Source organism: Chelonia mydas, chromosome 26 (genome assembly GCF_015237465.2).
Source record: "Chelonia mydas isolate rCheMyd1 chromosome 26, rCheMyd1.pri.v2, whole genome shotgun sequence".
Classification (NCBI taxonomy): Eukaryota; Metazoa; Chordata; order Testudines; family Cheloniidae; genus Chelonia; species Chelonia mydas.
The window spans coordinates 11950460-11976706 of record NC_057859.1 but is presented as its reverse complement, the minus strand read 5'-3'; the positions used below and the strand labels follow the sequence as shown (position 1 = coordinate 11976706).

Here is a 26247-nt window from a genome sequence, read left to right as displayed (position 1 = left end):
TCTGAGGCTCCGTTGAAGGCTGTTGGCTCCCAGAGAGGCTCCGTTGAAGGCTGTTGGCCTAGCACATGTTGCTCCAGGAAGGCAGATACTAATTCATGAGACTTGAAGAATGCTTCTCATTTGATTTCCTGCTCTTCCTGAGTGCTGGGGTTTTACTGGCAGTGCTCCCGGTGCTACAAGGCTAATTGCTCAGGGTAACATTCTGCTCCAGGATAGGCAAGCCAGGGCGGAACTATATCTTGCTCTCTCTGTAACATGAGACCTGAGCACACAGGAAGAGCAGAATATCAGCTATGATTAAGGATAATAAACTTCTTAAAGCAGAACCATAAACCCACAAGAAGCCAGGATGGAGTCAGGCTCTGTCTGTTACCTTGTGGCCAACTTAGAACTGCAAAATCTGCAAACGCTGGTCGATGCTGTTTTCACAGCCTGAGGTTCCCACCAGGACCCAGCAATTCCCTTCCTCCCCCCAATCCTACCCTTACCCCCCATAATTGCTCCACAGGTACAATTCATAAAACAAGTCTTAACTAGATACAGATTATACACATCACACACGCCATTTCTCCTAGTGTCTTTGAGGGGTGGGTGGGGGAGACACTTTCCCCAGCCTTGGGAGATGTGGGGCAACAGCTGAGAGCCATAGCAGCTCCTCCCCCAATTCAGGAAGATCTGCAGTAGAGCTGGAGCTGCTAAAAAAAGTAATAGCTGAACAGTGGTCTGCCAAAAATGCAGTTTAATCAAAATCAGAACGTTTCACCGGAACATATAAATTTCAACAAGATTTTCAATGGGAAAAAAATCTAAAATGAATCATTTTGATTGTCTCATTTTGATAATGTCAAAAGGTTTTAATCAGGCAAAAACCTTGTGTTTCAACTTTAATGTTTCAATGCATTTCAGTTTAAATATCATAATGTATGGATTTAAATATACTGTACTCAATATTTTAATTGAATGTAGAAGTCAAACCAGAATGTATTAAAATGATCAAGTTAAAACTGCGTGTTTTGACATCATTGAAACAAGAGGATTGGATTATCCTGAATAAAAATAGTTCTGAATTATTGTTTTGGGGAAAATTTTAAAATTTTTGGCTTTTGTTGCAGTTTGAAACAGAAAAAAATTAAGTGTCAGAATTTCCCTCGGAAGAGAAATTCCCGTTTCCAGCCAGACGTATTCTCAGAACCCACACAGCATCGGCATTCTCTAGCATCCATCCTCTGTACATTCTGGGGCATCTTATCCAGGGTGGACTGCTGGCTAGCCTGACCTATTTTTAGCTATGGGGCAAAGGCCTAGGGGTGTCTACGCCATTGCGGCCAGTGCAGCATCTGCTTTGGTTGGAGTGGTGAAACAGCGTACTCCTGTGCTCTGTGAGAGGAAGACCAAAACCCCGACCTTCAAGCAATACAGCAGGGCTTGGCGGGATATCAACCCTGAGAGCCCCAGTCTGTGTAACCCCTACAGGGTTTGGGCACTTTGAGATGAGGATGTGAGAGCAGAATTTCAACCAGACTTTATATGGCTGTGTTGGGGTACGTAAGGGTTAAGTAAAAACCTACTCCGGGTGACGACTATCATGGTATAAGGCAGTGAGGCACAGGCAAGCACCATGTAGTAGGGAGAAAGGCACAGATACGCAGCCATTTTTTCCCTTCCCTTCTGCTCATTAAGGATAGACAAGAGTTGCAGCTATATAAAGAATGCGGTTGTTTAAAATATACCCTTCGAGTAAAGAAGTGTTATCTCCCCCTCCCTTCCTTTCCCAGCTGCATAGATGAGCTCGGGGTCATGGCCCCTTCCTCCCTCCCCTGTGAACGGCTGATTAAGGGAACATGTGACTACAATTACTTCAAAGAAATGTATCTTCACAGTAAAAATGTCTGTATAATATGCTTAATGCTGTAAACAATATATATTCAGTATATAGCTATTAATATTCATTATATGGGCGTTCATATTATGAAATAAGGGTTTGGGGGGTGTTGTAGTAAATGTGGGCATTTACATTTTAACTTAAATAAAAAAGTTGTAATGTAATTAACTCAGGGCTTACTCGACAATTGGGTCTAGGGGAACAAATACCGCAATAAAGAAGCCCGTTTACTCAATCTGCCTTGGGTCCCCCTGCTCTTCTTCAAACACGCTGATCCCCAGTTCTCCTGGTAATATTTGAGCTTAGACACCCAGGCAGCATTTAGGGCATAAAAAGCATTTCTCTGCGCTTAGATACCAGTGACAGATATTTTATAAATACAGATGGATGGACAGAGAGCCACAGACAAGACACAGATGTGCCTGTGACAGTCTACAAACTGGTATGCTATTCAGCTTAGAGCACAAAGACAATTACTGGTGATCAGCAACCAATGTTAGTTATTGCAATAAATGCGTGACAATAGTGCTGGGAAGAGATCTAAGTTTATCCCTTGACCCCAATCACCTGACAGGACTCTGGGATATGAAAGGTCACAGGCCAGGACTAGCCTCCAATGCCACTGGCTGCTAACAGAGTTCTCCTAGTTTTCATTAATCCCATTTAAAGGCATTTCACTTAAGACAATAATCATTCAAAAATTCCTGCAAAGCCATACTTGGCATCCCATGACCCAAGCAGGGTACGGATCACTTTCTTTTCTCATCCATTTTTGGATGCCCTGTTACGAGCCAAGGTTGAGTTATAAATCTCACACAGCTCCACGGTGACAGGGTGCTGTGTTTACCAACATGTCCCACCGCTTCACTAGTTTGGGGCTAGCAAGCAAGCTTCCAATTCATTCTATGTTTAATTACTTATTTCTCTAGAATCCCACATTAATAAACACGTCAGAGCCAGACAAAAAATTACACCCTGGGCTATCTGGAACAGTATTCATGGGGTCACACTCAACCCGAAGAGATGGGAATTCCGAGTTAATTACCAATACAACTTGCTACTTGACACTACCAAGATGTACCAATCTCCCAGCCTCTCAACTCCACTGGCTTTTCAGATTTAGAGAAAAACCACCACCGTAGTGTCTTTTAGACTCTGGGGTCTTTGGTGCAGAGACGGTCTGATTTCTGTTTGTGCCAGGTACGCTGGAGTTCTTCTAATGATGAATCACCTCTTTAACAATTCACTGCTCAACTGTTGGAATACTTCCCCTGGTAACACAAGAAGGGCTGTACTGCGTCAGACCCACGGTCCATCTAGCCCAGTCTCCTGTCTTCTGACAGGGGCTGGAGGCAAGTGCTTCAGGGGGAATGAACAAAACAGAGCAGTGTATCGAGTGATCCTCTCTCTGTTGTCTGGTCCCAACTTCTGACAGTCTGAGATTTTGGAACACCCGCTCTGGGCGTCCCTAACCATAAGGTAAGTCTACATTGCAGCCAGGGGTGCGAATAGCAGCTGGTGGAGATGTACCTGCTAACTATACAACAGCTAGCTTGCTAAAAATAGCAAGGAAGACGTAGTTTGGGCCGCACAAGCCGTCTGTCTCCTCTAGGTACATACTCGCTAGGGCAGCTGTACTGAAGCCTGTGCTGGAGCATCCCCACTGCTGATTTTAGCGAGCTAGCTATTGTACAGCTGGGCAGTCCAATTACGCGAGCTGCCATTCATACCCCGGACTGCAATGCTGACCTACCCATAGTGCCTTGTTTTATGGCATTTCCTAATCAGTGGGGAGTCAGCGTTCTGCTTTATGTCATTGTAATAGTGCTTCCTGTGGAGATCATCAGATGAAAGGCCCTATGGCAGAGTGCGTCATACATGTTAATTAAGCCCCACAACGTCCCGACGATGCCCAAATCAAACCGCTGGTCTGAACCACCCCCGACTCTGAGTGGGTTCAGAATCAGAGCCCCGATCGCAGTTGCAGAGCTGGCTCCTGTCTCTATAGTGGACCAAATCAAGTGTTGTGCAGGAATACCCTTGAGGCAGGGAAGACCTGAAACGCAGCTGCCTTAAAGCTGCTGTCTCATCACACCATACAGCGTGACACGGTCATGCTCCCAAGCTGTTCTGCCATCCTCCCGGCAGCCTGCATACATAGTGGACCCAAACCTCTCCTCTTGTACCGACGTAAATCAGAAAGTAGCCCGTATAGTCCAACTGGTGTGAGAGCTGGGTCAGGCCTGCTGTCCATGTATTCTCCTTTAGTATTAAGCAAGATGCAGATCCCCAAACTTAGAGATGCACAGGAAGGCCCAGACCCGCAAAGGTATTCAGGCTCCCAACTTACATTGAAATCTGTGGAAGTTAGGACCATAAATTATCTTTGAGGACTTGGGCCTAAGTGTAGAGCACCAACCCCCCTGTACGCTGCACCACATCCCTCATTCTGAATTCTTCAAGTCAATTGCTCCTGGCAACAGATGCTCCATTGGGGAGCGGGGATAGCTCAGTGGTTTGAGCATTGGCCTGCTAAACCCAGCGTTGTGAGTTCAATCCTTGAGGGGGCCATTTGGGATCTGGGGCAAAAATTGGGGATTGGTCCTGCTTTGAGCAGGGGGTTGGACTAGATGACCTCCTGAGGTCCCTTCCAACCCTGATATTCTATGATTCTGTGGACCTCCCCTGGAGACTAATGCACATGTATCATTAAAAGCTTTCCCCATTTTTCCCAGCTGATCCACGTGCCTCCTGCTTAGATGTGCGGTTGGGAAGGTGGCCTTGGTGACACAGATACTCACCCATTAAGAACTTGATCAGGACCCTCAAAGTATAAACTGGGCGGAGACATCCAACTCATTTCATATCAGCCACTGAACTGCCATCAAGTGAGCTCATGTCTATTTAATTTTACTTATAATTTTGATGGGGCACTTTGAATTGCCCACCTGGATTCGCAACTGAGAGCGTCAGGCCAATCTCGTCATGTTTTGCAATGGAGTTGTTTTTTTAGGGTTGCAATCTTGTGCAAAATAAATTCTTATTCGCCCAGGGCTGCGATCACAGTGCAGGCCTGCAATGATGAGTCTTCAGCCACTAGAGGGCGCTTCTAGCTTTGCTTTCGTGATCTATTGCCTTCCTGGAACTGCTAATGTATTGGGGGGGTGGGAATGGGGGTGCTGGAAATCCTTTGAAGCAACAGCCAGCATAGAAATACACCATTTTGTAGATGAGGTCATTTTATGTTGCCATTTCCGTACCCTCAGGAAAAAGCCAATGCTTTTAGACAAAGATTGAGTGAAAGGGCAGTCAGAGGAGCCTCTTTGTTTTCAGATGGAGTGGTTAAGTACACGGCTTTAAAAAAGCAAACCATTACATTTATCAACCTGGAATAGGCCCAAATCCCCTGAATTACCCTGCTGCAGGTTTCAGAAGAGCCTAAAATTCATTGACTTTCAATGGGACTTCCACTCCCGCACCATCTAGGCACTTTGGAACATCCTCCCCTTGATTAAATCTCCTGCTGTAAAGAGAGTTCTCTATCCCATTCTATATAGGTGCTTAGCGCGTGCTCATTGCCGCTGTATCTGAGTGCCTTCCAGCCATGCATTACACCAGAGCGACTAACCTCTCTGGATTTACACCATTGTAGCCGAGGTCATTACTTGCCCCAACGGACCTGATTTTTAAACTGACTTAAAAACAGCAAGTTCAACTTCCAGAGATTTTCTCCTGACATGCATTGAGTAACTGAACTAAGGGCAATGTGCCTTTGAGTGGTTAGAGTCAGACCGGGAGTGGGCACTTCTGGCTCTGTTAGCTTTGCCAAAGGATTGCTGTATGGTGAGACTTGAAGGCAACTCGCAGAGCTGAACCCTACCCCTGGATACCTGTGCATGGCTCCCACTAACACCCAGTGGAAATCATACACACCTTAATCCTTCCTGGTGCCTGCTTCCAGTTGTATAACGGATCTAACATAACCAATGCTCCTTGAGAGGAGTGCTGAGAGATTTAATACTTGTAATGCACTTGGTAATCATCAGGTCGTGTTTAGATACCAAACACAGTGAGTGACAAGAGCTAAGTGATATCTGGTTTCCAAAAGCTGAAGTCCGATTTCACCATCCAAGACCAGGGACAGACAATGTAAATGAGGCAATAGATACTGGAGAAATGCTTGAACTGGACAGCAGCTTCCAGGGAGCCTCCATCTGTTTTGTTTTTTGGATTCCAATATCTTTGCTGTCCAAATATATGGTTTTGCCCTTGAAGGCAGGAGAGGAACAATGTAAACTTAGAAGGCAGGAAACTGCAACTGTTGTAAATGCAGCAGAGCATCTGGGAAACTCTTGTGGGGAGAAACATCTCACACCAACTGTAAACTAGAAGAGGAACCAGAAGCAAAATTTTCCTACGTAATTTTTGAAAATGGGGCATAAAAGCTCTGTCACATTCATGACATACACACAGAGAAGTTAGATACAAAAATACTCTTGCTGGAAGGTTGCAACGTAACACTACTTTATTTCTTGGAATTCAGAACCCAAGAACACAAGAACCCCAAAACAGAGAGAGACGAAACAGGCTGCTCCTTAAATCAGAGAGCCACAACTAACCCAGTCTTACTCTAGGCTGGCTTTTCTGAAGACTGCCTTTGATAATTGCATGCTTCTCTACAGAGCCCCTGAGGCTTCAAGCAGGAACAGGAAAACCCTCTGCCTTTAAAGCTTGCAGCTCCAACCTAGTCCTCAGTATACCACAGGCTCCTAATTAGCATAAGCACTTCTGAAAATTTCACCCTCCGCAGCAAAGTACAGATCTGAATTTCCCCAGGGTTTGGGGATACACAGCAATCAGGAAACAGGTGGTTACAGATTACTAACAGGTTTAAAAAAAAAAAAAAAGCTGGTTGACTTTTCCTCAATGTCAGATAGAGGAAGCATGATCTTGTGGTTAAGACACTGGACTGCAGTTTAGGAAACGTGGATTCAGTTCCTGGCTCTTATATGGCCTTGAGTAAGTTACTTGGTATCTCTATACCTCAGTTCCCTACCTGTAAAATGGGGATAAGTCTTCCTTTCTCCCTGATATGTATTTAGATCATAAGCTCTTCAGGACCAGGGCTACATCTTACCATGTGTATGTACAGCACCTAGCACAATGAAGTACCAATGCTGGTTGCTACTGTAACAAAGAATAATGTTAAACCTATCTCTACACTGAGTTCTCCTATAGTTCAGTGTTTATTTCCCTTTATACCAAGCTTGGCCTAAAGAAACCACGACATTTTGTTTCAAGTGGATTGATAACAGTCCCTCCTAGGTAGGTGAGTTCTCAATGGTGTACTTCTTCCAGTCTCAGCTGATAAAGGAATGTAGACGAGAATAAGTCAAAGCCTGGGGCCATGTTTTCAAAACTTATTTCAAATTTGGAATGTACAGTGTTTTGAGGGCATCTGTGGATTAGCTAAACCTTTGTGTAGGGAAGGCTGGGTGAGGAATGGGCTTTATAGGCTTTCTGTAAGAGGTAGAGCTGGTGAAATTTTTTTCCAATGGAACAGTTTTCTGTTGGAAAATGCTGATACCACACAACCAAAATGTTTCAAGGGAATGCATCATTTTATCAACATTTTCATGAGCAGTCAATGATTTGTTCTGTTTTGCTTATGGTACATTACATTTTGACTTTATTCATTATAAACATCAAAATGAAATGTCAGTCAATGCAAAACTTTTTGGAATATTTCATTTTGAAAAGAAAAAAAAATTGAGATTTTTTACTTTGTTCCGATTTGGGACAAAACCAGATTTTGAAATACTAGAATTCCCTGAGGGCCTGAAGGGGAACTCTGGTAGACTGGATCAGAGAATGGGGTTTCAGGAAGAAGGTTTTGTATGGAGGAAGGTGCAAAGACAAGTAGGATTCTACATTCTAGGGGAAGAAGTGCCGTGTCCAATTAGAACACAGTTTGTAAAGTGCATGCTTTCCATTTTCTTGGAAAGGTGCTAATGTCAGTCATAACTAAACACAGCAACTCAGTTCAGCACGGAACGTGGCATTGCTTGCATGGGAAACTCAAGATAGACAGCAACATTCCAGTTCTGCTTGTGAGCTCACTCAAATGTTTACACGGAAGCCATTTGTAACATTTCGACAGCAAGAATGATAGCATGCACGGAGATGGCGATCTCCTTTCCGGACAGCTGCTTATTCAGGCTGGCTCTGTGTGTGTTCCCATCAGGGATGGGTATGGCCTGATTGATAGCCAGCTGGGGTGTGAAGCCCTTTATTTGTATGGGATAATAGGATCTCTCTTCAATAAAATGATGACAACATGAAGCAGTGTCAGCTCCAGAAACAGCTCAGCCACACTCATGATTCACTGCCTAAAAACAAAAATCACTTCTCAGGAGGATGCCCCAACAATAATAGAATTCAGGAGGTTTTGAGATTAGCTGCAGCTGAGAACAGAAATTGACTGCACTCTGGAGACTAAACTGACTTGTAGACTACTCACATCTAGTGGCCCCAAGCACAGAAATTAAGTAAGGAGGCAGCCTCCATCCCAAAGAATGCGTGTCTGGGATTGTCAAAAGGGCATTGGATTTCAGTGGGAATTGGAGGCCTAATTTTCTCAAGCCCTTTTGAAAAGCCCAGCCTTCAAGGTGTATGAAAAGATCCAACAGGTGGAGGAAGCAAACTAACAGGTAGTTTAAACTAGGCTTTCACAGAGCACTCCCTCAGCTACCCAGTGTGCCACGCTGCCTGGCCTATTTGGGTCGTCTCTAACTCACAACATACACACCGCCTGTTCCTTTTCCCCATGTCTACCTTTCACCTTCAGATTCCAGGCACTGCAGAACCCAGTACAGGCATGTGTCAGGAGAAGCCTGGCACCCAGCGTTCTCTACCACACCCACCTGACTCTCTGAGCTCCCCCTTACTTCCTGTTCCTGCCAATTAGATTTCACACTTATTGGGCTAAATGTCTCATTAGCCTAATCATTGCCCCACAAACATCAACAATCCCTATCCCAGTAGGTTAACGGATTCCAGTGAAGCCTGCGAACTTCTCCGGTCAGTCAATTATCTCAGCGACCTGGGTACTACCCTGCCACATAGCCTTAACATTTTTCCTGCAACGTGTAGCGAAGTCGAAGAGTCACCGGTGTGGCGCCTCCTGCTGGTCGTCCGGGAATTAGCCCTTTTTCCAGCGTACGGCGCGCCCTCTGCAGGCTGGTGTCTTGCTTGCTATTGGCCCCGTGTCCCTCCTGGACCCTGGTGCCCTTTACCTCTGGGTTCTGCCCCAGCAGTACCCCCATGCTCTGGGTCTCCCCTCCCAGGGGAATCCCCAGCCCTCTATGCCCACCTTGCCTCAATGGCTACTGCCAGTCGTCATCCAGCCCCCTTTCCCTGGGGCAGACTGCAGTCTGTAATGGCCACTCATCACTGGCAAGGGGGTTGGACCAGCTGCCTCTTCCTGTCCCTGGGCTGCACCTCTGCAGCCCCAGTACCTGTTTAGGACTTGACCAAGGCCTCAGCCTGGGGAGTTGCCAGGCTGGAGTTTCCCAACTCCTCTTGCCCTTTTCCCCAGCACTGCCTGCTTCAGGTACCATATGTTCCCCAGTAGCTAGGCCCTCTCCCTCCAGGGCCGGAGAGAGACTGCCCTGCCTTCTGGCCCTGCAGTTCTTTTATAGGGCCCAGCCTGGCCCTGATTGGCTGCCTCCCAGCCTTTTCCGATTGGCTCCCCGGGGCTGTTTTTAACCCCTTCAGGGGCAGAGCAGGGCGACTGCCCCGCTACACCACGTTTTCGCAAGGGTGTTGATTGCTTTGCTGAAATCCAACGGCCAGACTTTCTAGAAGTACTAAGCACTCACAAATCCTGCTTATGTCAATGAGGGCTGCTGGTGCTCAGTGCGCCTGAGAATCAGACCCCAAATATCCTGCCTGTTTTCCTGTGCACTCAACCACATTTTACCGGGACAAACTTTCAGGTATCAATTCTGCGTGACCGTGCTGATCTACTTCTTGCCGCTCCTGGTGATAGGATGCGCCTACACGGTGGTTGGCATCACTCTGTGGGCTAGTGAGATACCTGGCGATTCTTCTGACCGCTACCACGAGCAAGTGTCCGCCAAGCGAAAGGTAAGCAGCTTTCCAGCCTCATGGCAGAATAATTGGGGAGTGGGTGTGCAAAGGCAATTGAACAGACTGGGGGTTTATGGTTAATTTACTCTCTCAGCCATTCTTTAAATGGAACGTAGCATATACACAGCGGTCAAATTTCTCAACAGTGGCCACCAACTTTGGATGCCTTGGTGTACAGTACAGATGAAATCAACAGGAGCGGCAGTTGCTCAGCTCCTTTGAAAAATCAGGTCCAACAAGATGCCAGCTGGATACCCAAAAACTCCTGCACCAAAATAGGAGGGGTATATTTTTAACAATGTGGCATTGAGTGCTTGGATACCGAACTGAAATTAAGGCGTGCATTGTATTTTGGAGAGACTGGGTGGCTCAGATAACTGGTAATGGGATCCTGCTCGGGACAGAGCCGCCGTTTCAAATCTAGCCCCAGTCAGCAGTGGCCCAAAGTCACTGATATAGGGCAGGGTGGGGAGAATATGTTTGGGTTCAATCCATTTCCTAAAGACAGGGATCCAAAGCCCCCACCATTCTCACAACAGAAATAATTGCCTCCCCTGGTTGAAAATCACAATAGAAAGACCAAGGGTTGAAGGAAGGAAGAAGACCACTACTTACTCCTTGAAGCGGTCCTTTTCAGGGCAGAGTTGAAGCATATGGAGCACAAGTCTGCCTTGCCGATCTGTTTTCCTGTGGATAAACAGAGAACTGCTCGTCCCAGGACGGCCACCCCACCATTCTCCCCCTAGTCGATCACGCTGGCTTCGGTTCTGTTTGGTACGCTTTGCTCAAAGGGGACAGCGTAAACTTCTATAACCAAGTCTCTCTCTCTCGTGTACAGGTGGTGAAGATGATGATCGTTGTGGTGTGCACGTTCGCAGTCTGCTGGCTGCCCTACCACGTCTACTTCCTCCTGCATTTTTTTAACCCCGACTGGTACCAGGAGAAGTTTATCCAGCAGGTCTACTTAACAGTAATGTGGCTGGCCATGAGCTCCACCATGTATAACCCAATCATCTACTGCTGCCTCAATGACAGGTGAGTTATGAGCTTGACTGAGTGCAATAAAGGGGAGATGTAGGGATGGGTTGGGTACAGAAGAGGACCCTAGACATGGTGGTGAGTTGCAGCTTAGCAGGGAGCCAACACATCAGGGGTGGCTGTTCAAATTACTCAGCAAATTGTTTGGGTTTTCATAGAATCATAGAATATCAGGGTTGGAAGGGACGTCAGGAGGTCATCTAGTCCAACCCCCTGCTCAAAGCAGGACCAGTCCCCAATTTTTGCCCCAGATCCCAAATGGCCTCCTCAAGGATTGAACTCACAACCCTGGGTTTAGCAGGCCAATGCTCAAACCACTGAGCTATCCCTCCTTTTCCTACAGCCGGAGTGTACCAAATTAACAGCTACACCAGGGCTTCTCCCTACCAGTTTCTTAAATTAAGGGGCTGATTTTCCCAAGTACTGAGCTCCTACATCTTCATCGGCAGTCAATGGGAACTGCAGGTATTAAGCACCTCTAAATAATCAGGCATTATATTTTCCAAGGCTTTAGGCAGCCAAAGTCAAATAAAAACTCCAAGCTATTTCCAGGACAGATTTCCCTTGTCAATAGGGCTACAGTAGATTGTAGATCAGACTCACCAGAGTATATATTTCTAATAGCTCCTCTGGGATCCGATAGTGCAGTCTAGTGGAGAATAATGGTGCTCCCCATTTTAGCTAGATGAAAATCCCTGCTAGAGCTGGGATATATCCAATCTTTATTCAGTTACCAAAAAAAGGCATAATCAAATCGCTTTAATGATGGTCACCTTGTATTTTCTTAAATGAAAAAAGTTCAGCATGAAATAAGTTCTCATTTCGACAATGTGTTTTTCCTTTAAAAGGAAACACTTTCCATTTTTCTCCATGGGTGTGAAAAGGTGCTTGGCTGTTCCCCACTTTCTCTCCCTTATCCCCTACTTTTCCAGGGTCAAGGAGGAGGAAGAAAAGTTAAAGGGAGTAACCCCAACATTCAAAATGAAACCTTTTCCTGTCAAACAATCTTTAGGCAAACCTTAATTCCTAAAATTTCAAAACAAAGCAATGCAGTTTTGAAATATTTTGCAAAAATACCAACAAATATCAGCAAGCTCTAATCCACGCCCAGAGAGCGGATAGCAGCAGCATGCCTGGAATGAGATACCCTCTTACTGCCCATCTGGGTCTGTATTTGTAAAGGGACCCATCACCATGGCATGAGCGACAGCCTCTGGGTTAATAGATTATACCAGTCCTACCCTCCCACCATAGCTATGATCCCTGCTTTATATAGAGACACATGTATGTGCATTTAAATAAAATTGTTACTGTTCTAGCAGATACAAGATTATAAAACTGGGCCAATCCTGAAGTGTCTAGTCTGTCAAACTCCCATGGCTCCAGTGGGTATTTGGATGGAGTAAGGTTTTCAGTTTAACTTATATATAATGTCATCGGTTCATGCAGAATTGAGTACGGCACACTTCAGGCACCCAAGAATTTCCAGTCTAAACTTGGTGAGAAACACACAAAACATTGCTAAAGCCCTTAATCAATGTTACTACGTAAACAGATGCATAAAAGCCATCAAGAGTTCTACCCTTGGAAATAAGAACTTGGAATGCAAAGAGGGACTGGGTAAATCAAAACTTGTTTGAGTAAATTTGTCAGTTATATGCCCCAACTGCAAAAGAGTTTGGCAAGCCTCTCTCTTTTACCAAGTATAATAGCAAGGTAGTGATGGTTGATTGACTGTTGGCAGTGCAATCCAGTGGTTACACTGGGCTGGATTAGGGATCACAGCACAAGACACTGTTCTCAGTTTTGCCATTAACTTGTGTTGTGATGCTGGGGGAAGTATGATATCTCTGTTCGCCTACTGGAAATGGGAGCATAGTACTGATTGTTGTATTCACTGAGATAATTATTTATTAAGCACCAAAATGAAGAATACTTAAGAGCTTTTAGATCCTGGATTAAAAGGTGTTGTATGATAATACCTAGTTCTTATGTAGCACTTGGCATCCAAAAGATCTCAAAGTGCTTTTACAATGGACAGAAAACTACAAAGTGGGGAATAACTGGCTAGGCACTTGTACATCTTAGAAGGATCTGGGAGTTATAATAGATCACAAATAAGAGTCTGCAATGTGAACCGGTCACTAAAAAGACTAATGTCATTCTGGGGTATATTAACAGGAGTGAGTGTCACATGTAAGACACAGGAGAATTGTCCAGGTCTGCTTGGCACTGATGAGACCTCAACTGGAGTACTGTGTCCAGTTCTGGGCACCACACTTTAGGAAAGATGTGGGTGAACTGCACAGAGAGACAGAAAGAGTCCAGACAAGAGGTTTAGAAAACTTGAACTACAAGGCCCAGTTTTTCTAACCTTTCATGTTTAGCCTGGAGGAAAGCAGACTGGGGGTGGGACCTGATAACAGTCTTCAAATATGCTAAGGGCTGTTGTAAAGAGGACAGTGATCAGTTGTTCTCCACATCCACTAAAGGTAGGGCAAGAAGTAATGGGCTTAATCTTCAATGAGGAATATTTAAGTTAGATATTAGGAAAAGCTTTCTAACTCAAAGGGTAGTTAAGTGCCGGAACAGGCTTCCAAGGGAACTTGTGGAATCCCCGTCATTGGCCGCTTTTAAGAACAAGTTGGACAAACACCTGTCCAGGATAGTCTAGGTTTACTTCAAAGTGCCTCAGTGCAGGGGGGCTGGACTGGATGACCTCTCGAGGTCCCTTCCAACCCAACATTTCTAGGATTCTCTGAAATCCCAATGCCCACTTTACCGAAGGGTAAAGACTTAAAGGTCACATGGTGAGTCAGCAGCAGAGATGGGAACAGAATGGGGCAGCATGGTCTAGTGAACAGAATACTGGACCATAGGGGTATTAAGGTTTGAGAGTTGGTCACGCTTCTTGCATCAGTGCATATGCTGGGGGTCTCCTCCTATGGATTGCATTGAAAACATTCTGAAACCAGCTCAGCACATGCTAGGCCTAACATCCCTGCACTTGGCTGTCTCCTCAGATTCCGCATTGGCTTTAAGCACGCTTTCCGGTGGTGCCCTTTCATCAGTGCTAGGGAATACGAAGGGCTGGAAATGAAGTCTGCCAGGTACCTCCAGACCCAGAGCAGCATGTACAAGGTCAGCCGGATGGAGACAACTGTATCCTCCGTCACCGGTAACACTGAGGAAGACATTGAAGAGAGCAACAAAATTAAGCGCCTGTCCGTGGATATGACATCCAACGGCTCCTCCCGCAGTGACTCTAAAACCATCTCCGAGAGCTTCAGCTTCTATTCCAACACGCTCTCCTAAGCTGCCATCCAACCGAGCACGGGTCAGAAAATATTGCATATACCTACGCCCCAGGTCTCCATTAACCATATATCCAGGTGTGCCTGTATTCACCTTTTCCTGATTAAGATGCTATGCCTTGGTTGTGACAGCAGCCACCTCTCAACAGTGTGCCTGTCTGACCCAATGTAATTACACCGGTTAACACCGACAATATCTTCTCTCTCTATGGGATCTTGCAGTTGTTTGCTGGGCTGAATGCTTAACAGATGCTGTTCACTGAAAGCAGATCTTAATTTAGGATACAGCATTGGTAGGTATCAGAGCCTGGCCTGCAGTGATGCTGTTCATTCTCAAGCTATGCTCTGCCATTGATCGGTGTCTGAATGCAATATAGATTTCCACTGCGGGGGAGGGGGCTTTTTCCATCTGCTTTCCCACCTATTTTTGTTGTCCTACCTCCTCCCTTACTCGCCATTCACTTGTTGCTGATTAACAAAATGGAGAAATGGTGTCAAAAGAGGAAGACAGAGCTGGCGACTTACAAACCAGCCAATACGAAATGAGTGTCCACCTCCACTAGCTTAGTAGGCTACGCTACAGCAAGGCTGCCTCTCTTGCACGTGGTGGGTTAAACACAGAGGATTTCAGTTCCTTTTAGGTGAAGGAAAGATTGAGCTCTTGAGGTTTATTGCTACCATGCCTTTCTTTTTATTCTCCACTGCTCAACTTTCTGTCAAAGTATATTCCTCCTCCTTCTGAGGATCCTATTTGTAGTGTAGTCCAGCATTGCTTACTGGATTCAAGTTAAAATTGACCATGTGACATGTTCAGCTTCTTTTGCTCTTACCCCTGAAAAGGTTCTAGCACAACCTTGATTTCATCTGGGTCTCCTAGACTCAACTCTTTGCATGATCCTAACCTCATGATGCAAAGACTTCATCTCAGATCATCGAGATCTATGACTGCAGAACCAAGCCGAAGCGCGGGTGTTTGCTCTAGCTGGTTGGCTCTGGGGGTTTCAGATACACCTCAATCCATTGTCCTCGCTCTAATCCTACACAAAGCTAATTCGACACTCTAGAGCTTGGAAATGCCTTTGTTTAAAGTTCTACATGGGGTTTGTGGCTTCTATCATTCTCATCTGGATAGTCCAAGAGACGCACAATACCAAATTCACTGATACATTCTTCCTTTTTTAACCCCCCTCAACACCCACCAAATTATTCTTCATATATAAAGGGAAATACAGCAAGAAACAAAATGTCTTTGTTAGCCCTAATTGTCAGGAAATAAATATAGTTTGCAAACAGGCCTTCAGCAGTGCACACTTCCGAGCCTCTCAAAACATGGCCTGGGTTTTCCCTGGATGTTTCCCAGTTAACTGCTGACCACACCTGACTCTCCTTCATTTGGGACACCAGAGCAGCAAGATCTTCAGAGTGCCAAGAGACATCTGTCTCCGACACATGCAATTGCAATTGGATAGTAGAGATGGCAAAAAGCATCTTTTGAATGAATGAAACCTCGTAAGTGTGCATGTGGGGCTAGACTACGGATAACGAGAGAGATAGCAGTAGATAGTGCATGTAGTCAGATGTAGGCTTAACAATGCCAGTGGAAAGTAATTTTGTAAATAAGCATGGAATAAGGCTAACAGGAAAGAATATCATGTGTCATCTAATACAAATGTACTGTGTAACTGAAAGGTACAAGGAATGTCTAACACATTTACAAACAAAACCTACTAAAAAGGAAGTGGTATACGTCTATTGTGGAAGATGCTTTCCAGTGTATGCCTTGCATTTCAACACCATTACAGAAGAACCTCAGAGTTACGAACTTACTGGTCAACCACATCTCATTTGGAACTGAAGGGACGAAATCAGGCAGCAGCATAGACCAGAAACCCCCCCAAACAAAATACAGTATAGTACTGTCTTAAATGTAAACTACTATAATAAAGGGAAATCAGCATTTTCCTTCTGCATAGAGTAGTTTCAAAGCTCCATTGAGTCAACGTTCCATTGTAAACTTTTGAAAGAACCACCAGAATGTTTTGTTCAGAGTTACGAACGTTTCAGAGTTACGAACAACCTCCATTCCTGAGGTGTTCATAACTCTGAGGTTCTACTGTAGTTGCAATATACCTTGAAAAACTTGAAAAACTCTGATTCGTTGTAAGAGACTGAAATACCTTGCACATACATGGGTGGAGCTAACTGTGGGGTAGGGGAAGGGACTGCCTATCCTTTGGTTAAATCCCCTGAAATGTATGGAATTAAGACAGAGATTACATTTGGGAGGTACTTTATTAAGCAGCCTGTGAACTGACCGCAGGAAGATACAGCTGTTAAATAAATCCCCATCCCAAACTGTTTTCATTGATGGCAGAAATACCTTTATTTAATGTAAGTAAGGATACCAGTAGTAAGTCCACAGATTTCTCTCATGGTTGTTGCTAGGTAGAACTAGCAAAAGCCACCCTATCCTTTTTTAGTCTACATTCTGCCAAGCAGGACATATCAGCCTGCCATTCTTTATTGTGATGACCGTATAAGGTTATAGGGTGCCACACTTCATGTATACCCTTGCTACAGTACCACCTCCTGTATATTATTAACATCTCCTTTCATCCAAGTCCTGGTTGAGACGATCTCTCCTGCTTCCCGTCTTGTGGGACAAGAGCTCACACTCCTTTTCCCACTGCTGCCGCCTTATTCTTCAGACCATTTTCTAGTAGCTTGCATGATGTGGGGAAAAGGAAGGGTCACAGATGAATGAGAGGATTTTTTTTTTTTTTTTTGCACGCAGACTTCAGACCCACTGCTTGAAGTCTGACCCTATATCTACACCACTGGTATCATGCTGTCGTACAACATTTAAGTACCCAATGCACAGCATAAGCCCAGTGAATGGAAATGCCTTAGTGGGATAGTAGCAATGTAGTTTATGATGCCAGCAATGAGCTTTTGCTCTGACAAAGTTCTGTGGAATTGATCTTATCAAAGGTTTTTAAATGGATGTTGGATAATATCCTTTTTTTGCAAAATTTATCAGAGCTGCATTGCCAATACATAAAGAAGGTGCTGTAAAAGCAGGAGATCATTTTTATGACAGTTCAGAGCGAAACGCTGGTTGACTTATTCAGACAAGCAGCCCCAACAGAAATGTCAAATCAAAGTAAAACCACATGATTCAAAGTAAAGCTCTACGTGAGTACATACATGAGTAAGGCAAGCAAGATTTGGCTTGTACTCCCAATATTATATACATGAAATTTGTGCTGGGCCGGTACCTACAGGTTGACCTTAAAAAAACCCAAACACACACTTAACCAGCCTACATTCCTGCATGCTTTATGCTATAGTCGTTCCATACTTACAAGGCACACAGGGAGAACAAGAATTATTGTTTTCTTTTATCAGTGGCCTATTTACAGTAAGTTTACAACCAACACTAGATGTTAAACATGGGAGAGCCCTAAGGACATGCATCGGGATAATGAAGTCACCATAGTTCACAACATAAGATACTTCTTGTTCATACTTGTTCAACTTTACAAGCAACTCTGTTTATACCTAAGTGTTTTTACTTGAAGTAATAACTCAGTGAGAAAGTAGTAAGTAATGTTACAGTTTTTGTGGTGAAATTAAAAGTGATGGAATACACAATCATCAATATCTGTATGCTGTAACTGTTTACAAAGAGTTTCGAATGGTTTACAAGGTTAGATCAGGGGGTCATTCTTATTAACATGTGTGTGAACTATATCCAGGCTGCAGGCTCAGAATCTTAAAATGAAGCCTCATGTAGCATCCAACTGATCATTCGAAAAATCATTTTATCTGTCTCTTGAAATAAAGTGGGCCAGGATGCTCATATGGTGTAAATGGGTATAATGCGAGTGACTTCAATGGAGCCTCAAGCATTTATACCAGCTCAGGATCTGGCCCAATAACTAGGACATTTCCAAAGACTAAGCCACCAAAGGTATTTCTTTCTATTCGGTGGAGAGTGGGTTAGTAAAAACCAAAGTGTTCAGTATAAAATGGGCATAGTTAAAAGCCAGAGGGAGTCCAGAGCCAAAATTGCCCAAAAATGCAAGGTTATTTGAATTAGAGGGTTGGCCTCAGCCTGTTGTAGAGACTCTGAAGAATTAGGATCTGGAGTTCGGCTTTTGGTTCAGGTCCACGTCTATTAGAAATAAATAAGACGTACGTACATGTATGCAACAAGTTAGCTAGCTCCGAGGACCCTCTTGTGCAATGAGATGGGGATATTGGCATGTAAATCTTCTAAGCTAATTGAAGAGCTCATGAAAGAGACATGGGGACCTCTTGCCCCCGCACAAACACATTGCGAGTCTAAATACTACTGTACCTTTCCTTTCAAAGCGTGTAACTGTATTGCACAGTCCTTGGGCTTTGTCTGTTTCAGGTTTACTCTCAGTTCTTTTATCAGAAATCCAATTCCAAAGCATGGTGATTTATTTCCAGGCTTTCTGCAACGCTGAATAATAATATTCTGAGATAGTCACATAGGAGATCTATTCCTCCCTTGTTACTCATACATATTACTCCTATTGACATTAATGGAAGCTGCATGTTCTCTCCTGGGAGAGCGAAGAGATGCACGAATATAGTAAACAGCAGTATATTTACTAATTAAGCACCCTACACACTGGAGTGTCAGGACAAATACAGCTTTTTCTATTTATTCAAAATCTAAGGATGTCAAGCAGACTTGACTCCAACACAAAACTCTGCCTCTAACCACCCCAAAACATTGGGAAGGGGAAGGGATTTCTGCAAACCAAACCTAGGTCTGATTGAAAGCAACCCCTATCTTTATAGAGGAACCAAACCAAAACACTGTGTCTGAACACCCCAAAATTGAAATCAGCATCTAAAATATTCTCTTTTGGGAACAGGTATAATGAGTCTCATCCCTCTAGGGGCTGGCGTATGGTATCCAGTTGTGCATCTGATGACAGACTGGTGCTGAAAATCAGTAGCACTTGTACCTTGAACCTGGTTCCCCTGTCTTGCCCGGGCCCTAAAATAGATAAGTACAATAGGCCAAATTCGTGGAGTTCAGGGGCTGTTCTTCTCGGCTAGTCCTCACACAGAGAGGCCAAACAAGATGACATACAAATCACAATGCCAAAGTGCAGCAAGGTCACAACCTCATGATATAAAGACATCATCTCAGATCGTCAAAATCAATGTCTGCAGAACCAAGCCGAACATGGTGCATTTGCTTTAGCTGGCTGTCTTCGGTAGCTTTGGATAGGCCAATGGACTGACCCCTAACTTGAATTCCCACACAAAGCTGATTAGATCTTCTAGCCCCGACTGTGGGCTATACCAGCTCACTAACACATTCTTCCCTATATATCCCCAGACACCCGCCACATTACTGTCAGCGATCAACATACATACAGCAAGAAGAAAATTAGCAGCTCCGTCTTATTTGCCACAATCTAGAATAAGTTTTCAGAGAGGGGAAAGGGGATAGCTCAAGTGATAGGTGTAACCCAAACTGCCATTACTTGTGGCCCGTGTAAGAGAAATGTACTTAGCTCTATGCACTGGCCAGGATGATCTGTGGCTATCATGGTCTTCAGACTACCATTACCAACCACGCAATGATCCAAAACTAGCTGCTTGGCTCATTTTGAGGCATTAGCGTTTCTACTATGCCAACCCAACAGGTCCCATTCCTGTACGGAAGAGGAGTGTCTGCAGGCTTCTACATTTATGCAACATCATTGAAGCCCTCTAGCTCTTGGCAATGTGCCCTGAGCTGGGAAAGCACAGTTGCCTCTCAGCTAGAATAATCTTGCAGGATTTTATAACTACAACGGGCTTCATGGACCTATTCTACAAGATTCAATCTTCTTCCTGTCATTAGAGAGAGACATCCAGACTCAAATCTTTTAATGTCATGTTCACAATTTCCCCACCCCATACACTATATAAAGAATGTCACAGCCCAAGACTCAAAGATTTGCCACCCTGTCAGTCCATTCACAAAATCCACAGGCCAGTATTTTAAATGATCTGAAATGGTTTGCATGCAGATGGCTGAATCACAGTAAAACCTCTAGGTTGAGCTTCATGATGCCCTGGAGAAGGGGGTAATAAATCTGAGCAACAGCTGGAGAAAGGTAAAAGATCACAGCTGGCTTTCCCTGAGATACTGGGGGTTTTTTGCCTTCCTCTGCAGTGTGGGGCACTTGCTGGTTTGAACTAGAGTAAATGGTGCATTCTCTGTAATTTGAAGTCTTTAAATCAAGATTTGAGGACTTCGGTAACTCAGCCAGAGGTTAGGGGTCTATTACAGGAGCGGGTGGGTGAGGTTCTGTGGCCTGCAATGGGTAAGAGGTCAGACTAGATGATGGTTTCATCCAGTCTGAGCCTAAGCTTTTAGCCCTGGACAACGTGATTCTAATTCTGTGCAATATGATACATTCAGAAAAAAAAAAAAAATCACAGTGTGATGTACCAATGGCTTGTGATGTTCAATTCATGGTCCAGCTAATGATTACAGTATTGTATGACGTGCATTTGGTGGTAATGTCTATGTAAAACAAAAAATGTTGATTTTGTTTACTGTTAAGTCAAAAACATATTTTCATAAATAAACATTTATTTCGTGAGGCTGTGTTGCAAACTGGCTGCTGGATAAACAGTGATTTTAGCTGTGTGTGGGTTGTTGGTGATGCCACTCAAGAACTGGAAAGGTGGGTGGGCGAGAGGTATTCTCTCTGGGTTTGAACGAAGGGGCGGTCACTTTCCCTGAATTTAAAGACCTTGATACACAAGAGCAGAAGGAGATGCTGCAAAACTCAGAGTCGCAAGGAGTAATGATACATCTGTAATGATACATCTATGAACAGCTAGGGGAGGCTGATCAGGGGAACAGCCATATGTGAGCAGATCAGCATTCCCTGAAGTGCGACACACTGCATCCGAGAGTGGCTGTAACGTTTTAAAATGGGATGTACTCACCAGCTCCTTTCTTTACACGAAGAGCTGCGGACGGACAACTGGGAAGACCCTTCTGGCAGTAGCCTGTAACAACACAATTATTTTCAATTATGTAGCGCCAACAAGCTTAGACGTATAAGACCTGACAAAGCATTTAAACATGTGCATGAAACTCCAACAGGATGACCCACGTGCTTAAAGTTACACATGAGCTTAAGGGCTTTGCCAGATTGGGGCCTTACACAAACCAGAGAGTAACACCACTAAGATGCAATATAAATACGGGAACAAATCCAGCCCTGGTGCGAGTAGGCACAATTCCCGTCGACTTCAACAACAGTTGCGCCTATTTATGCAGGGGCTGAATTTGGTCCTTCGTGTTGCAGGTGATCCCACTAAAATATTAATACCATTATGCTAATCAGCTCTCAGGTTTCATGGGGAAGGAACCACTGTGAACACACTTCATCACTTCTATAGCCTTCTCAAGCACACCAGGCATGCTCCTGGCAATCTATCCCAGCCTGGCATGAATATATCATCCTGTCACTTCTGTGCTTTGTACCATCATATCTATTCTTACAGCTACTTCTAAAAATTGGACCACAACCAGGGCCGGCCCTAAACCAAACGGCACCCGAGGTGAAGAGGGTCTGCGGCACCCCACCCCCCATTCGTTAAACTTTAGAATACCTTATTTTTTATTGCATTTGTAGCCCATTTCACAACTTTGATGCACGATTTATCCCTGTCACATAAGAGGATACATTTGCACACTCGAATCTGTAAATCTGTATTTACGGAAAGTCTCAGCAAGTCTGGAAGGCGCCACAAGATTCTACAAAGGTCCAGAACATTCTGGGAGGTTAGTGAAGAATGAATCCACACACTGAATACCTGACACATGTGACTCCAAATGTTGTATTTTCCCTTTTGTTGCTAACCACAAAAACAGCCCCCCCCGAGCCTGGCGCCCCCCAAGCCCAGCACCCCAGGGTCACCTGCCTCTCAACCCGGCCTTCACCGCAACCATCAGTGCATATTTCAGTGGTTTTCTCTAGATGTACCACTCATAACTATTCCCACTGAGGGGGAAAAACAGCCCCATCCTTATTCCTAAAGACAGCACAGACGGTATTGCAATCAGTAGCTGACTATTCCTAGCACACACACAACCCCTTTTAATTATCTCCAGCAGATTGTAATTTACAATTTTTAATTGAACTAGTGCTGCAAAGGCAAACCTGATTGGCATCTCCGCTGAAGTCCCAGCCGCACACATGCTCCTATACCAAGCCTTCAGCAGATCCCTTTTCATTACAGATCACTTCATTGGGGCGGGGGAGGGAGGGAACCCTAATGTATTTTTGCCATGGAACAGCTTTGTGCTGGCCGTCCTACGGGGGAACATCACAGCTGAGTGGAGATTACAGCTCCTGGATGCATGTTCTTCGTTAGCCGCACGTCAGGTAGAGAAAAGGGGACTGTCGGGGATGATTATCCACCTTATGTGATTGGAACTCACTTAGAGTGAGGGGAAGTGAGTGCAGGGAGCCAGAGGCAAATCCCTGCTCAGCTGTCACCCAGCCCCAAGGCAAGTTAGAGCCACACAGGAGCAGCTCTAACTTACACTGCTTGCATAAAGAACCTTATCCTGCCAGAGGCTATGGGGTAGTGGAGCTCCAACTCGCCTACAATACGTCACACTCCCGATCCCCTTAGGGCAGAGCTGTCTCAAAGAGCTTTCCATCAGTGGAGAGTTCCCCTGCACCGCGAGGTCTCCGCTGGCTATCTACAGTCATTAAGGACACTTTGCATCACTTTCAGAAGAGAGAGGTTATGCTTCGTGCAAAGCAGCCATGCTGGGCCATAGAATCAAGCCCCTCATGCTCTGACAGAGCATCTTGTTTTTGATCTTCCCACTGGTGATACCTTTATCCAGTGGTCATGCTCAAATGCTAGAAGAATTCCCCCTTAAAGGGCTAGCCTAGGCGTCTCTCATCCCACGCTGGCCTCAAAGCAGAATTCAAATTCCCTCTCTTCTCAGAGGGACAAGTTATTACCCAAATTAGCTGGGATGGAGCAAATTGAATTAGTCTCAGCCTATGCAAAAGCAAAAGTAATATAGTGTAGCTCTGTCTCCCTCTAGTGCCAAGGCCATGGAGAGTGGTTTGTGTGTCTGCTAAATCTAATGGATGTGTGTCTAGATTTTTTTAAAGGTATTTAGGCACTTTAAGTTGGAGATAGATGCTCAGTGAGGTTTTCAGAGGGCTTAGTTCCCTAGTTCTCATTGAAATCAATGGGAGTTAGGCACATCTGAAAATTTCATTGGGCACCATCTACATTTTAAAGTGCCTAAATACCTTTAAAAAGCCAGCCTGTGGTCTTTTAGCTTAACCAATAGGAGCTCTTCCTCGGAGATCCAGAAAGCCCAGGGTCAGTCCCCCCCAGACCAAAAGCATCGTGAACATCTGGTTTCTTCCAGTTTAGTCACAAAACGGCTTAATCTAGTTCCCCCACTATACTGAATTCAATTCAGTCCTCAGAGGTCTTCCTTCTTGTCCTTGCTTTTATAACATTGGCCAATGTATCACCTTATCAATATGTGCTATTCACATCCCATATATTAATATGCATTACGTACACAATATCAATATAACAATGTATTGCATATGTATTTCTAGCAGTTGGCCTGTCTTTCTATAACCCAGTTCACATGTGCTAGGTATCCCATAACACTTTGCAAAGCTGAAAATCATCTTTGGCATTAGAAAACGCAAAAAACTTACATCAAAGGCAAAATACATCATTGTTTTGTCCTGGCACAAACTGGGGAGGTACCTTCACTGAACAGTACCTCAGATGCTTGTATCCAAAATGTAGTTAAGGGAGGTACAGAACAACAAGTTAAGGAACCGGTACAGATGGATGGGTCGGATTTTAGTGATTCTAGAGTTTTGTAACCTATACGATCATCCTATAAATACTATTAGTTGAAATGTGTCACTTTGGAAGCACACCTTCTGCATAAGGTGAATTTAACAACCCTGCATGAGATGGCTTCCCAGAAAATGGTATCATATTGAGCCTTTCTTCCTGTACTCTACTACTATTGACTTTTAGCAATAAACCTGTCTGATATTCGTTATTTGGTCTCTTGAATATATTCCACACCTAATGAAAGCATGGTCAAGCAACTGACCATACAATTTATCAACTGTGCATTCCTTTGGGTTGGGCTAAATTAAGCCTGGAAGCTCTGGCTCTCAGCAAAAGGTTCCTGAACTAAAGCATCTTTCCCTGTAATGCAAGATTGTTCTCCAGCGTGAGCTGGTCAACCACAAATAAAGCCGTGTGGGTCATTGAACAAGAGTCAAAGCTTTCCAGCTGGAGCCATGTGGGTATCAAAGTACTTACTGCTCTCACAATCCTACCACTCCTATCTTGCTGGCAAAGGGTATGATGCATCTCCCTCTAGTGGCTGGTTCATTAGAGGATAACAGCCTACTATGGCTACCAGTTAAGGCATTAATTCCTTTAGTTCAAGAGATAGAAAGCTGGACACTGAGAATCCCTCCCTATTCATGCCCCAGGCACTGGATCATTAAATTACAAGTTATACACTAGATGAACCATCTCCAGATCAATTCGTTAATGGTGGCAACACTTGAATAATAGGGAGCTAACGGGGAGAGGCTCTCAGCAATTTATTCCCACTTGCCCTGGGCCAGACCCACTTTCCATTCAGCGCCGCCTGCTTCTCAGGTGATACTCAACAGGCATATCCCAGGTCTTTGTCTTGGATCACAGTTTACTCAGGCTATGGCTACACTGCAGAGCTTTCGGTGGCCCCGCTGTACCGATGCAGCTGCACTTCCGTCGGGCCGCGAGTGCAGACACTCTCAGCCGATGGATGAGCACCCTCTCGTCGACTTAATTACTCCAGCCCCTGCAAGTGGCAGCAGCTATGTCTGTGGGAGAAGGTCTCCTGCTAATATAGCACTGTACATACCGGCGCTTAGCTCAGTGCAACTTGGGGTGTGAATAAGCCACCCCCTTGAGCAACGTAGCTTATACCGACTTAAGCTGTAGTGTGTACGTAGCCCTAGTCTCTCCCTGGTTCCTTCTCTTTATTGTTCTCTTCTCTATACATCCCAGACTTTGCACCTATAACCTCGCCTACTGCCTGTTGGGATATGCTACATAGTGGGTCACAGGACATGTCAGCCCAGAGACAGGTGCAATACAAGTTTTCACACCCAGAAGAACCTAAAGTCTGATTCTCCAGTGCCTTGCACGATTATACAAATCTGAATGGGAGTATTGTACATCCACACTGGATCGCTGAAAATGACTGCACGCAGCGCAGAGCAATGGAGGAAAAAACGGCCCTGGAGTTGAATCATAAGGCAGGGGAACGCTAGTTTCCAATTATTTTTGGAGCACGCTGAATAATGCAGAAGCCTCAGGGGTATCATAAATTGACCTGGCTCCAGCCCATATTGGCAGTGTTCTATAGTATGCATCATATTGGAGGATTCCTTTTGCAAAGCTGACATTTACAGGGCAATATATAATGCATTTGCTGACTACTTATCACTCCACCAAATGACTTAATACAGAGTGTTACTAAACTGCACTGTCAACCATCTGAGGTGTTCCTAAGTTTTGCTTTCAGCTCTGCTATGAAGCCTTAAACTTCTCAAAGCCTAGTTCTGCTTGCCTGATCCCAGGGCAATATGTTGTTAACCCCTTCCTGCACTGACTAGGTGCCAGGTAGAAGCACCCCTCCCCATTTCAACAGAGGCCCAGATGCATGTTGGACAGGAACTGTGCTCCAATGGATTTCTGCAGAGCCCCGCAAGAGCTCCCCCCCTTCAGGGTAGA

At 44.7% G+C, this 26247-nt stretch overlaps 1 protein-coding gene and 1 long non-coding RNA gene across 2 annotated transcripts in view; one reads left to right on the top strand and one right to left on the bottom strand.

The window, feature by feature from the left end:
- The window catches only part of LOC102929631 (substance-P receptor), a 93446-nt gene extending 72602 nt beyond the window's left edge, over positions 1-20844 (top strand). Inside the window, 3 exon segments of the mRNA XM_027829668.3 lie at positions 9880-10030; positions 10872-11068; positions 14095-20844. Coding sequence (XP_027685469.2) covers positions 9880-10030; positions 10872-11068; positions 14095-14386 — 640 coding nt within the window. The 3' untranslated portion in view covers positions 14387-20844.
- The window catches only part of LOC122463863, a 171412-nt gene that overhangs the window by 56464 nt on the left and 88701 nt on the right, over positions 1-26247 (bottom strand). Inside the window, exon 3 of the long non-coding RNA XR_006287524.1 lies at positions 21382-21444. This is a non-coding gene — a long non-coding RNA (uncharacterized LOC122463863). The remainder of the gene's footprint in view (positions 1-21381; positions 21445-26247) is intronic.